The following is a 15,361-nucleotide window of genomic DNA, read 5'->3' as shown; positions in this document are numbered from 1 at the left end:
TAGTTGTTCAGGAAAGCTAATGGAGGGTAAATTATAAGAACTAATTGGGATAATGGGGCAAAAGTGTGGTCAACTGTTGCAGACCCATAAATTTTCTAGTGGTTAGGGATATTCACTTTTTATTTCTGAAGACTCTTTGAATGAATCATTTTAATTGTCCTCTTTAGTCTGTAATAGCCTATGGGGGAATATCTATCTATCTATCTATCTATCTATCTATCTATCTATCTAATGATAAATGTAATAGCTCATGAGATTTTTAAAATTCTTACTTTTACTCATTTCTTTCCTTCTAAATGATATACCTTGTATTTAGTAGCTTAGCTTGTGAAACTTTAAAACTAAAACACATTTATAGGCTGGTCATGGGCCTGCACAAATAAATGATTTATTTTTAATAACAACTTTTTAAAAGTTTAGTCGATTCAAGTTAAATTAATATGAACCATAAAAAGCTGGAAAAATCCAACAAAAATTTGAACAATACTTTTGCTGTCCTTTATGAACTATTTTTTTTTTAAATGTGGGTCCTTTTTTTTTTTTTACAACCTAAACTTGCAGTTTCTATGTGGTTGAGTTTTTAAAAGGCATTCAGCATTCAAAAATAACATTGAAATGTGTTACCTGTTTGGGTGTTTTGGTCCATTAACTTTTTCCAGTGGTTTTTCCAATTAAAATTACATTGATGCCATATGGCATCTACTGTATGCTAAAACTCCCTAATTCATGAAAGAAATGTCAAAGCAGATTGAAGGAAAAAAGAGGGAGTGACTTAACACTGTTCAGTGGCTCTAGTCACTAGTTCCATCAAGAATTAATTTCCAAGGTCCAGGTTAGTTTTCAGTTTGAAAAATTAATACTCTATTTGTTTAGAACAGTTTTAGATTTAAAGAAAAATGGAGCACATAATACAGTTTCTACATTCTTTCTTTCCCCTGCATTGTTACAGGCTGGGGTTGTGGCTCAGTGTCAGAGCACTAGCCCAGCACGTGTGAGGCACTGGGTTCGATTCTCAGCACTACAAAAAATGAATAAATAAAATAAAGGTATTGTGTCCATCTACAACTAATTTTTTTTAGAAAATGAATAATATTGTTAGCATTAGTGTGATATACTTGTTAAAATTAATGAGCCAATGTTGATAATTATTAACCAAAGTCCATATTTACATTAATTTTTACTATTTATATTGCACAGTATTGTTTTGAGAAATGCATAATTTCGTGTATCCTCCATTAGAATATAAAACAATATAGTTTCACCACCCTCCAGTCTCAAACTTGAGATATTCTCCCATCCACTCCTCTCCCCTTCTCAGCCCCCTGGCAACCATTAAACTTTTTAGTATCTCTGTAGTTTTGCCTTTTTGAGAATGCCATGTATTTGAATTATACAGTATGTGGACTTTTCATATTGACTTCTTTGACTTAGTAAGATGAATTAAGTTTCCTCCATGTCTTTTCATGGCTTGATATCTCATTTCTTTCTAGTGGTGAATAATACTCCATTTTCTGAAAGTACCCCAGTTTATTTATCCAGTTCAGCCCTGAAAGCATTTTGCTTGCTCCCGAGTTTTGGCAATTATGAATAAAGCTGTTATATAAACATTCATTTGCAGGGTTTATGTGGATATGAGTTTTCAAATCAATTTGGATTGGTAAATACCAAGGAGCACAATCACTGGATCACACGGCAAATGTAGATTTAGTTTTTTTTTTTTTTTTTAATTTTTTATTGTTGGCTGTTCAAAACATTACATAATTCTTGATATATCATATTTCACACTTTGATTCAAGTGGGTTATGAGCTCCCATTTTTACCCCAAATACAGATTGCAGAATCACATCAGTTACACATCCATTGATTTACATATTGCCATACTAGTGTCTGTTGTGTTCTGCTGCCTTTCCTATCCTCTACTATCCCCCCTCCCCTTCCCTCCCCTCGCCTCTTCTCTCTCTGCCCCCTCTACTGACATTCATTTGTCCCCCTTGTATTATTTTTCCCTTTCCCCTCACTTCCTCTTGTAGATTTAGTTTTGTCAGAAAGTGCTAAGCAGTCTTCTAATGACTGTACCATTTTGCATTCCCAATGAGAATGCTTGTTCTCTGCATCCTTGCAGTATTTGGTATCATTGGTTTTATGACTTGTAGCCATTCTAATAGCTGTTCAATGGCATCTCATTGTTATTTTAGCTTGCATTTTCCTAATGAAATATGACGGTATCATTTTTATGCTTATTTTCCATCTGTTTATCTTCTTTGGCAAAGTGTCTGTTCAGATATTTTGCCCATCTTATAATGGCATTGCTTGTTTTCTTACTGATTTTAAATCTTTTCTGTACAGTTTGGATACAAGACACTTATCATATATGTATTTTTCAAATATTTTCTCCCACTATATGGCTTGTCTTTTATGTTTGTGACAAATGCTTTTCTCTTTACTTTTTTTTTAAGATTACAGAACAAATTTCTCTAATTTTAATAAAGTTTTACTTATCATTTTTTTTTAAAATGTCATGGGTAGTGCTTTTTTTTAAAAGCTAAAAACTCATTGCAAGCCAAAGGCCACCAAAATCCTTTCCATGTTATCTTCAATAAATTTTATAATTTTGAATTTTACATTCAAATATTTGATCAATTTTGACTTAATTTTATAATGTTGAAAAGTCTGTATACATTAATTTCTTTGCATGTGGATGTCCAATTATTCCAGCACTTTTTGTTGGAAAGACCAATCTTTCTCTTTTGAATTGCCTTCCCTTTTTGGTCAAGATCAGTTGATTATATTTGTGTGGTCTATTTCTAAGCTCTGCATTCATTAATCTATTTTTTATTCTTTTATTAATACCATCATGTCCAGGTTACCATAACTTTATAGAAATTTTGAATTTAGGTCATTCTATTCCATTTCATCACTTTTACCAAGTTTATAAGCATAGAAAGCACTGCTTTTACTGCATCTCACAAATTGTATGTTTATTTTCATTTAGTTAAACACATTAAATTTCTTCTTGATATTTTTTTGGTCCCATGTGGGTTTTTTGTTTGTTTTGTTTTTGTTTGTTTGTTTGTTTGTGTTTTTTTTTTTTTTTTTAAATTTTGCTTTGTAATGCTGGGAATAGGAACCAGGCTGTCATGTATACTAGGCAAGTGCTCTACCACTAGCTACACCCTGAATGCCCATATGTTATTTTGCAAGTGATTGAAAGTGGTCTGTTACTATTGTTACTGATTTGTAGTTTAAATCCATTGTGATTTGATAACATTCTTTGTATGAATTTAATGCTTTAAAATTTAATAAGATGTATTTTATGGCCCAGAATGTGGATGTTCTATGAGTGCTGGAGAAAAATGTGTATTCTGCTGTTGATAGATGAAGTGTTTTATCAATATCAATTAGATCCAGTTGATAGATGGTGCTATTCAGTTAAACTATGTTCTTACTAGTTCTCTGCCTAATGAACTTTTTAGATACTGAGAGACATTGACATCTATAGCTATAATCGTGGGTTTTTATTATTTCTTTATGCAGACCTACCAGCTTTTGCCTCACATATATTGTTAGTTCCTACACTTTAAGGATTATTATGTTTTATTGGAGAACAGACCATTAAGTAATGCCCCTCTAAATCCCTCATAATTTTCCTTCTTCTAAAGTGTGCTTAGTGTGAAATTAATTTGGCTACTTCAGTTTTTTTCTGTTTCTTTATATTGATTTAGATCTTTTTTTTCCTTTGGTACAAGGGATTGAACTTGGGGACTCTACCACTAAGCTACAGTCCCATCCCCTTTATTATTTATTTTGAGACAGGATCTTGCTAAATTACTGACACTGGCCATGAAATTGTGATCCTCCTGTCTCAGTCTCCTGAGTTGCTGGGATTACAGGCAGGTTTAACTGAACCCAGAAAGATTCAAACATTTTAAATGATACATAAAAACAAAAGTTGTACATATTTGTAGAGTACCATGTGATGTTTCCATGCACATATATATTGTATGACATTTAGATCAGGTTAAACATATCTAACGCCTCAAACATTTGTATTTCTTTATGGTAAAAACATTCTAAAAGGTTTTTTTATAGATTTTTGAAATACATAGTACATTTTTTTTACCTATAGTCACTCTACTGTATAATAGCACACTAGAACTTCCTACTCCTATCTAAGTATAACTCAGTACCTAGTAATAAACCTCTTCCTATGTCTCCCTTCCCTCAATTGTCCCTAGCTCTTAGTAAGTACATTATATCCTCAACTTTTATGTCCACATGTGAAATTATATGGTATTTGACTTGCTATGCTCTCCTTTTTTACTTAACATAATGATCTCTATTCTATTCATGTTGTTGTTAATCACAGGATTTCATTCTTTTTTGTGGCTGAATAGTATTTCATGGTGTATATATATATACCATATTTTCTTTATCCATCCATTAGTTGATGAACACATAAACATGGTAATACAGATATCTCTTTGTCATACTGGCGTCCTTTCCTTTATATGTTACCTAGCAGTGGGATTTCTGGGTCATGTGGTAGTTGTGTTTTTAATTTTTGAGGCACTTCCACACTGTTTTCCATAATGGTTATACGAATGTATATTCCCACCAACACTGTTCAAGTCTTGGCTTTTCTCTGTATCCTCACCAGTACTGGATATCTTTAGACTTTTACATAATAATCATTCTTCTGGGTTAAGGAGATATATTATTGTGGTTTTGATTTGTTTTCTCTTCTGATTAGTGATATGGAGCATTTTTATATGCCTCTTTGAATATATACGTCAACTTTAGGTAGTATGGACATTTTAATGATATTGATTCTTCCAATCCATGAATATGAAATGTCTTCCCACTTTGCATATGTATATATGTTCTATTTAGTTTCTTTCTTCATTTTTTTATAGTTTTTACTTTATAGATCTTTCACTTCCTTGGTTAAATTTTTTTTACTTTATTTTTGTAGCTGTTATAAATGGATTGCTTTCTTATTTTCTCTATCTGATAATTTTCTATTGGTATATAGAAATGCTACTGATTTTTGTGTCCTTCAAATTTGCTGAATTAGTTTTGTAGTTCTAATAATTTGTTGTTGCAGTCTTTGGGGTTTTCTATATATAAGATCATGCCATCTGCAAACAATGACAATTTGACTTTTTACATTCCAGTTCAAATGCCCTTTATTTCCTTCTCTCGCCCGTTTGCTTTGGCTAGGACTTTCAGTACATTGTCAAATATGAGTAGTGAGAGTAATCCTCCTTGATTTGTTCCAGCTCTTAGAAAACTTTCCGACTCCCCCCACCCATTCAACCTGATATTAGCTCTTATAGTGAACTATCCTTGCATCTATGGAATGAATTTCACTTGATCATTGTGAATAATCACTTGTCTTCTTTTCTTTTGGCATTAGGGATTCAATCCAGGGGCACATTGCCGTTGAGCTACACCCCTGCCTATCTATTGATTGATTGATTTTTATTTTGAGACAGGGTCGCTAAGTTGCTAAGGGTCTTGCTAAGTGGCGGAGACTAACCTCAAACTTATGATCCACCTTTCTTAGCCTCCTGAGTCACTGGGATTACAGGCATGTGCCATCACTCCTGACTGTGAATAACCTTTTAATGTGCTGGCTGTTGGAATCAGTTTGCTAGTGTTTTGCTGAGGATTTTTGCATCTAAGTTCATTAAGGATATTGGCCTGTAACTATTTTTCCCTTTTTTTTTTTTGGTCTTAGATGTGTCCCTGTCTAGTTTGAGTATCAAAGTAATGCTGGCCTTATAATGAGTTTGGAAGAATGCCCATCTCTTCAGATTTTTGGAGTAATTTAATAATTGGTATTAGTTGTTCAAATGTTTGTTAAAAGTCAGCAGTGAAGCCATCTGGTCCTAGGATTTTCTTGGATAACAGAATTTTTATTATTAATTCAATCTTGTTATTCATTATTGATCTGTTGAAGAACTCTATTTCTTCATTATTTAATCAGTAAGGATTGTGTCTGTATATTTACCCATTTCTTCTAAGTTATCAAATTTGTGGTGCATCATTGTTCTAATGATTCTTTGGACTTCTGTGGTGTTAGTAGTAACGTTTTTCCTTAATTAGTATTTGTATCATTATATTTAAGGTGTGTTTCCTATTGATAACATAAAGTTAGGCCCTATCTTTTATATCTACTCCAATCTTTTAATCTGTTTTTAAGCCATTCACATTTAAGGGGATAATTAGGGCTAAACATATAGCTTAGTGGTAGAGCACTTACCTAGTATGTGCAAGGCCTTGGGTTTGATCCCTGCACTGCAAAAATGAAAGGAGAGAGAGTATTCTCAGTTCCTCTCTCTCACTCCTTGAAACATTGCTGCCATTGTTGTTACTTACTCAGATGCTACAATTACTAAGTACATTGTTGCAATATTACTTTGAACAGTGATCTATTAGATTATCCAAAAAAGAAATAGAAAAATTTATTTACTTTCATTTATTGCTCTGCCACCACTCTTTTTTTAAAATTTATTTTTTAGTTGTAGTTGGACACTATATCTTTTTTTAATATTTATTTTTTAGTTGTAGTTGGACAGAATACCTTTATTTATTTATTTTTATGTGGTGCTGAGGATCAAACCTAGGGCCTCACATGGGCTAGGTGAGTGCTGTACCACTGAACCACAACCCCAGCCCCTCTAACACTCTTTCTTTCCAGATGTAGATCTGATTTCCTGGTCTACCTGATTTTCCTGTAAAATGTCTTAATATTTCTTGCAAGGTAAGTTTGCTGAAGACAAATTCCCTCCATTTTTGTTTGTCAGAGAAAGTATTTTTTAAAAAAAAATATTTATTTTTTAGTTGTAGTTGGACACAATACCTTTATTTCACTTATTTATTTTTATGTGGTGCTGAGGATCGAACCCAGGGTCTTGCACATGTGAGGCAAGCGCTCTACCGTTGAGCCTCAATCCCAGCCCCGAGAAAGTCTTTATTTATTTATTTTTCACTTTTATAAGATAATTTTGCTGGATACAGAATTGTAGGTTAATGGGATTTTATTTCTTATAACATCTTCAATATTTCACTTAACCCTTTTTGCTTTCATGGATCTGATGATAAGATTGTTCTTATCCTTATTCCTGTATAAGCTTCTTTATAGATTTTCTCTTTGTCTTTGGTTTTCTGTAGTTTGAATATATGTCCAGGCATGACATTTTATTTTTAATTCTACTTCTTGTTCTCTGAGCTTTTTGGATCTGTGAATTGTATCTATAATGAATTTTTAAAAATTTGTGACTACTATATCTTAAAATATTTCTTCTGTTTCATCTTTTCTGGAATTACAGTCATACATATTTTGTGCCTTATATATTTGGGGATGTTTGGATATGGTTTTAGCTCTTTCTTTTTTCTTTCCCCTTTTAGTTTGGAATATTTTTATTGATGTATCTTCAAGTTCACTGATTTTTTCTTGATCATTTTTAACATACTGATAAGCTTATGAAAGGTATGTTTCATTTCTGTTTTAGTATACTTGATTTCCAACATCCTTTTGGTATCTGTTGGAGTTTTCATCTTTGTTTAAATCACCCAACTGTTCTTGCATGCTCTTTGTCCTTTAATGCCCTTCCCACATTAATCTTAGTTGTTTTAGATTCCCTGTTTGATAAATCCAAAAATCTGTGCCATATCTGAATATGGTTTTAATAATTGCTTTGTATTTGCAGACTGTGTTTATCTTACTTTTTAATATGATTTTTAGTTGCTTGTACAAAGTAAGCTATTATATATTGGGTAGTAGGAATTTGAAGTCATTAGGCTTTTCTCTCTCTTTCTTTCCTTCTTTCTTTCTCTTTCTTTCTTTCTTTCTTTCTTTCTTTCTTTCTTTCTTTCTTTCTTTCTTTCTTTCTTTCTTTCTTTCTCTCTCTCTCTTCCTTCCTTCCTTTCTCTCTCTCTCTCTCTCTCTCTNAATCACAATAAGCTGTACAATACAATAAATTCAATAAAGCAAATTTATTCTCACTGAATACCTTCATTAATTTTTGCCAAACTATTGCTTTAAACAAATTATGATTATTAATTATGAACAAGTATAGTTCTACCATGAATGTTTTTGATATTTTCATTTTTATATGTATGATATTTTCATTTGTTATATGTATAAGACAATAGTGAAAAAAAGCACATATTAAATCTTTACTCATTTGCCAATGAAATAAACACCTTTGTTGATTCCAGTGAAATCTTTTAAATACTGGAACATCTTCATAACATATTGGAAACAGAGAGCCTAAAATGCAATAAGAACCTTTCTCAATATTCTTGAAGTGTTAGTTTTCTCTATTTGACATTCCTAATGTCTATGATATGAGAGAGGAAGAGGGAGAGAATACCAACTTTTTCATAATGTGAATTATTTTTTTTGTATGCTTATGTGTTAAATGTCATAAAGAAAATCTTCTGAATTTCTGGGGGTTTCTTGGTGGGTATTTTGTTATGTTTCCCATCAGATGAGGAGAGCTTCCTGTGAATCTCTCATGTAGGACCTAATGAGTAGAGTGAGGTCTGTCAGGGCATGCTGAGGACCTGAAAACTGATTTATTGCTACCATATTGTATTCTTTCTCCTTCCTTCCTTCCTTCCTTCCTTCCTTCCTTCCTTCCTTCCTTCCTTCCTTCCTTCCTTCCTTTCTTCCTTTCTTGTACCAGGGATTGAACCCAGGGGCACTTTACCACTGAGCTGCATTCCCAGCACTTTATATTTTTATTTTGAGACAGTTCTCACTAAGTTGTTTAGGGCCTCACTAAGTTGCTTAGGCTGTCCTCAAACTTGTGATCCTCTTGCCTCAGAGTCCTGAGTCACTGGGATTACAGGTGTATGCTATTGCATCCAGCTAGTAATTAGAAATTTAACATGAAGTTTTGTGTTAACCTGCTTAAAAGCTGGGCTATTTAATACTTACTGTGACTATAAATGCCAGAGGCTTCAGTTTATTCTCTTAAATTTTTTCCTCACCTGTTTGTTTTAGGTTTCCCTAAGAACTCTCTCCCTTAAATAGGATCTGGGTCTTGTAGCCCTCTCAGTTGTAATGAACTATTACTATATTTTAGATTTATTGATTAGATGTTAAAGGGAAGTTCTACAATCTTCTGATTAATCACAGTATTTTCATGGTTTTAACTCCTTGGACTGTGACTTTAGAAGTTTTACTTGGGCTAGGTATGACAGGAAGTCTAGAGGATCCTGAATTATCTAACTGCCCTTCCTCCAGTTATGTCAAGCTTTAGTAAAATTATATATTCTATAAAGAGCAAGCATTTGTTGTGGCAAAATGATCATGGAGTATTTAAAAATTATTAATTTTCCCTTCCCTGCCTGAAAAACAAGATTTTTCTTGGATCTTCACTGTGAGAACTTTGTTGTTTCTTGAGGTAAATCCCATTCAAGTATGGGGGAATCCATAGGTGTGGGACCCCAGGAGGTTTTAATTTTCAAACTAGTCCATACTCATGCTCTAGTGATTTATTAAAACTATTTGTGTACCAACATTATATTCAGGCCCTGGCCTTTAGCTAGAGATCATTTCCTTGTGTGAGTCACTTAACTTCTCAGCCTCAATTTTCTCACCAGCATAATAAAAGTAATTCCAAACATATATGGTTTATGTCAAAGCAATTAGAGGACAGATATGAGAAAGTTTACCCCAGATACTGGCATGCATTACAGGTACCTCATAAAGTTTATATTTCTTTTTTCATTAAGGTATCTGTGCTTGAAAATAAGAACTATTTTTAGTTGAGTCAATTGAGAGGCGTTTATCCTAGGAATATAAAATGTTGTTAGGATTGGGCTGTAGCTTATTGGTAGAGTACTTGCCTAGCATGCATGATGTCCTGGATTCATCCCCAGTACTGAAGTAGACAAGAAAGAAAAAGAAAAGGAAATTTCTTCTTACAAAGTATTTTCCATTCTTACAGTGCCAGGAAAACTGCCTTGAAAAAAATCACCTGCTTCTATAAGGACTTTCTTATTCTATGGGGCTTGAAAGAGATTCCATGGTTCATTTATTCTCTTCTTCCAAATATACTGTTTTTTTTAATTCTCAGTCTATTTCTGAAAATGTCCGTAAAAGCACATCTCCTCTGTCTGGGTGTGAATGCAGGTACATCAGCACCCAATACTAAGGATAATTATTTTGCTGCTATAATAGGCTATATGTCCTAGGGGGTAGGATAAGAAGTTATTGAACCACTTAAGGAGCTGTGATAGCCTGGTTGTACACTTCATCTGTCAAACTACATCTGGAGAATCCTGTCCTTTTTTGAACACCATAATTTAAGGAGGACATTGACAAAACTACAGCATGCCCAAATATTGGTGACCAGGAGGGTGATAGGGACATCTAGAAATCTAGAAAACTTGCTATATCAGAATGTGTATTAACTCAGTTTATTAAATCTATTTATATATATCATGTATATTTCAATATGTTGTAAATAATGAGAATATTTTCTATTCAGTTCCAAATTTTTCATAATAGCTCTGATTTTACAATCATTTGTTTCAATATTTCCTGGTCATATATATTGACTTTGTCCCAGGAAAGAGAGAGAGAGAAAAGCCTCCCCTAGCTGAAGTATACATTCTAATCTGACCCCAAAAAATCAATGGAGCAAACTGCCTTACGGTTATTTTAGCCCTTGGCTTCATTTCATGAAACCTGAAGTTGCCTAGAAAAGTTTTCCTTTTCACCTCCTGTTGGTTTTAATGTTGGTTCCTATATGTCCTCCAAGAGCCTTTGCTTGAGTACTTATAGTTCGGTCTGTTGTCCTGTGATATAGAAATAAGAGGGTGGGGCAAAACCCAGAGATGTGCTAAATGGATTCTGAGCTATGGAATTTGGAGGAAAGCACAGGTGTGAACCTGAGTTTTGATATGGGCCCCCAGCCCTTTCCCCGTGCAATATGTATTCTTGTTTTTCTTTCTGCAGAAGAGTTCATGATCTATTGTTATTTTTTTTGTAATCGATCCAGAGTGTAGTAACAGAAACTTAAAAAAAAGGATAGAATCTATGGGATTTCTCTACCATATATCTTGTTCATTAGAGAATAAATGCACTGTGTATTTCATATAAAATTTGCCTTGTGAAGAATATATTTATAGTGCCTTGGATAATTGAGATCTACAGGGGTTGCATCTCTGTATCGCTCTTCTTTCTTCTCTTACTTCATGATGCCCCAAGGCAAAGGTGCAAGGGACACTCTGCTTTATTGGCCTTTGGGCTGCAATTATGTCTACTACATTTCCATTCAGAAAGGAATGGAAATTTCTCATTACCTAATGAGAAAATAATAAGTTTAAAACAGAACTTTCTACAAAAGTTTTTGAGAATGTGTATTGGCTATGGGTCTGAGGACAGCTAGATTGCATATGTCCTCAGGAGAGACCAGTGTGTGTTGATTACTTCTGTTTTGCAGCTGTATGACCCTGTGGAAGTCCTTTCACTCTGTGGAGACTCAATATCATCATTCCTAAAATGGGGTTATATTACCAAATGTGCCTATATGAATATATCACAATATCACAAAGAATTCCACTATCACATACAATGATAATACACTAATATTACATAATACACTAATATTACATAATCCACTAATATTATGCCAGAAAAGAGCTGTCATAATATACATGCAAAAGTTTTGCACACTCTAAACCATCTATCTTATGAATATATCTTTTTTTATAAATGGACATAATACCTTTATTTTTTATTTTTACGTGGTTCCAGGGATCAAACCCAGTGCCTCATGCATGCTAGGCAAGCGCTATACCACTGAGCCACAACCCTGGCCCCGTGAATATGTCTTTTTTGTTGTTGTTGTTGTTGGCAGTATTGGAGATTCAACCCGTGGCCTTGTGCATTCTAGACAACATTCTACCACTGAGTTACACCCTAGCCTTTTAAAACCTTTTTTTTAAAAAACAAAAACTTGTTTTTGAACAGTGCCTCTCTAAGTCACACAGGCTGTCCTCAAACTTACTATCTCCTGCCTCAGCCTCTCAAGTAGCTGGAACTACAGGCATACCTGGAATTACAGGCTTGTATCACCATGCCCAACATCCTTGCAAATATTTCAAAGACAAGAATAGTGTATCATTTATTTCCATCTAGGTAGTGCTCTTGTACCCCCAGTATCTGGCACAGAACCCAATATGAAATAAATGATTGCTAAGTGTAATTAAAATGAATAAAAACTTTTAAATCCCAAAATTTCTGATGATTTTAACGAATTCATTGACTGGTCCTTTGTATTGACCTCACCTACCTTTTACATTCAACGATTAAGAATTAAGTAGTATGTGGAGCTAGGAAGTTTGTTGCAACATAGATAAACATGTTAGAAATTGCTTAATGTTCTAAACAGAACAAACAAATGAACATGCAGTAATTGATGGAAAGAAAGATATTTCCCCCAGGTCTCACAGGTGCAAAACAGAAATAATCAGCACAAAATAGTGTCTCCCCATGACAGTTACACTTGAGCTGCCCTTGGACCTATAGCCAACACACATATTCTCAAAAACCTTTATAGAAAGTTAAGATGTGTTCCAAACTCATGTTTCCTCAAGTGGACTTAGAAGCTCTACAGAATTGCACTGGCATCTGTTCAACATTGCTGGGCATGTCATAAGCCCAAGGGAAGAATCTAAGGAGCATGTTCTACCTTGTGAGGGATCTAGGGCAGATGGTGGTGACACAACCTAGAGCTCGCTTCTGCCACAAATGACTGAAATGTTGGACTAAGTGATCCCAAGGAACTGCTGAAGTACAGTCCCTCTAGTAGTCTGAAAGTGGTAATAATTTGATTTTTCAAGGCTCATGAATTGGCATCATTTGGAATACATCTGTTATGGACCTTTGTATTTTGGAAGGAATTGAAAGTACTAAGTTAATTTTAAACTTCTCAGGAAACTTAAGTTCTTATTTGCTTGTTTTAAAACTCTCGTTTCTTGAAAAACCTATTACTATAGTTGTTTTTCCTTCACTTATATAAATGCATAACTCTGATTATTTTGGATAATGTGTTTAGAATATGTCGGTTTGGAGAAAATAAGATGGTGATATTACTACTTTGTCTCTCAGACCAATGACACTAATTGGGCCTTATGCCAATGGGTTGGGATAGCAGATGTAATCATGAATTCCTGGTCTCTGTGGAGTAGATAAGGCTTCCAAATCATATGAAAGCTGAACTTATGAAGGAAGCTTCACAGTTGTCTTTCCAGATGTTCAGCTTGCAATTATTTTCAGTATCAAATATATAGATAAGTGCATGAATTGTTTTTCCCATCCAGATACTCTTTCAGTTGATAAATTTCATTTCCAAGTCCTGCAGTCTGGCTGATAGCTCCCTTTAAAGCTATCTGGAGAAGATCTACCCAAAATGATGAAATTCATGATAACTTTTATTCTTGGCTAATAACTTGCCTCTCCCCGAGGGCTGAACAGGCTTAAATTGTTATGTGAGTTTATACAGTGTGTGGTTTGTTGTCAAATATTTATCTCTGCCTAAGAATGAAATGTTCTGAAATATAATTTCTTTTTATCTGAATAAATCAATGAGAGAAAGAGAAATAATTTCTCATTTAGCCAATTTTTAATCAATATTTTCATGAAAGGCTGAAATGTTAACTGAATCCCAGCTTTTGTCATTTGAAACATAATTTGTGTGTTTAAGAATTTATGTGCGCATCAGAGTTTGGTCATGATGTTCAGAAAGGAAAATTGATTTATAGGAGCAAACAATTGCAGGAATTGAGGCAATGCCAGAAATGAATGCGAGTCAATTATTTAAGGCAAATGGGATCTTAATCACCACAGCAACAGAGAAATCTCAAATTCATTTACACCCTGGCTTTTCATGTTTTAATTTGTGGGCATTTCTTTATCTCTTATTTTACAGAGGCCTTTGAAATTGTTGTTCGCCATGCCAAGAACTATACCAATGCCATGTTCAAGAATAACTACCCGAGCCTGACCCCACAAGCTTTTGAGTTTGTGGGCGAATTTTTCACAGATGTGTCTCTCTACATCTTGGGTTCTGACATCAACGTGGACGATATGGTCAATGAACTGTTTGACAGCCTGTTTCCAGTCATCTATACCCAGCTAATGAACCCAGGCCTGCCTGAGTCAGCCATCGACATTAACGAGTGCCTCCGAGGAGCAAGACGTGACCTGAAAGTATTTGGGAATTTCCCCAAGCTAATCATGACCCAAGTTTCCAAGTCACTGCAAGTCACTAGGATCTTCCTTCAGGCCCTGAATCTTGGAATTGAAGTGATCAACACAACTGACCACCTGAAGTTCAGTAAGGACTGTGGCCGTATGCTCACCAGAATGTGGTACTGCTCTTACTGCCAGGGACTGATGATGGTGAAGCCTTGTGGTGGTTACTGCAACGTGGTCATGCAAGGCTGTATGGCAGGTGTGGTGGAGATTGACAAGTACTGGAGAGAATACATCCTGTCCCTTGAAGAACTGGTGAATGGCATGTACAGAATCTACGACATGGAGAACGTCCTGCTGGGTCTCTTTTCGACAATCCATGATTCCATCCAGTATGTCCAGAAGAATGGAGGCAAGCTGACCACCACTGTGAGTAGTTTTCAGTGGATGGGGATTTACTAGGGTGGGGTGGCCTGTGTAGTATCTGGTGCTGATAGATAGAAGTGAAAAAATCAGAGTGGGCAAGACGACAGGTAGACTAAATGACCTTACAGAGCTAGATAGTGTTACTGCAGCTAGAACTGCAGGCTATGGAGTCATCAAACCTGGTTTTGAGTTATAGCTCCACCCACTTCTTTGCTGTGGAACATTGGGGAGCCATTTTATCTTTATGAGCCTCGTTTTCCCAATTCATGAAATAGGGAGAAAAAGAATATCTTCTTCATAAAGAATAGCACGTGTTAAAGCACTTAGTATCTGTCTGGCACATGGTAAGTCTTTAATAAATGTGAGCTGTTATAACTATTATTGTCAGTTTTAGTAATTGTCATGACAATCCTGTGAAGTGGGAGATATTATCTCAATTTTATAATCAAGGACACTGAAACTTAGTGAAATTGCAGCTTGTCCAAGGACACCCATTTAGTTAGTGGAAGATCCACAATTCAGAAATTGATTGGTTCTCCCTTTAATTTGGTTATCATCACTCTTTCTGATTCTGATTTCACTCGTGCTCTTAATTATGTATACTGCATTGCTATGTTGAGTAAAGAATTTGAGCACAAAAGACCCACCTAATACCCACTAACTAAACCTACACAAGAACATAAGAAAAGCAAAACATCCATATTTCCATATATA

General features: G+C 34.6%; 1 protein-coding gene across 1 annotated transcript in view; it reads left to right on the top strand.

The window, feature by feature from the left end:
- Positions 1-15,361, top strand: part of Gpc3 (glypican 3) — a 370,154-nt gene that overhangs the window by 169,327 nt on the left and 185,466 nt on the right. The window contains exon 2 of the mRNA XM_048796570.1: positions 13,956-14,650. Within this exon, the coding sequence (XP_048652527.1) occupies positions 13,956-14,650 (695 nt within the window). The remainder of the gene's footprint in view (positions 1-13,955; positions 14,651-15,361) is intronic.

This window comes from Marmota marmota, unplaced genomic scaffold (genome assembly GCF_001458135.2).
Source record: "Marmota marmota marmota unplaced genomic scaffold, marMar, whole genome shotgun sequence".
NCBI lineage: Eukaryota > Metazoa > Chordata > Mammalia > Rodentia > Sciuridae > Marmota > Marmota marmota.
Note: the sequence above shows the minus strand (reverse complement) of the source record. Positions and strands in the feature narration are given on the sequence as shown.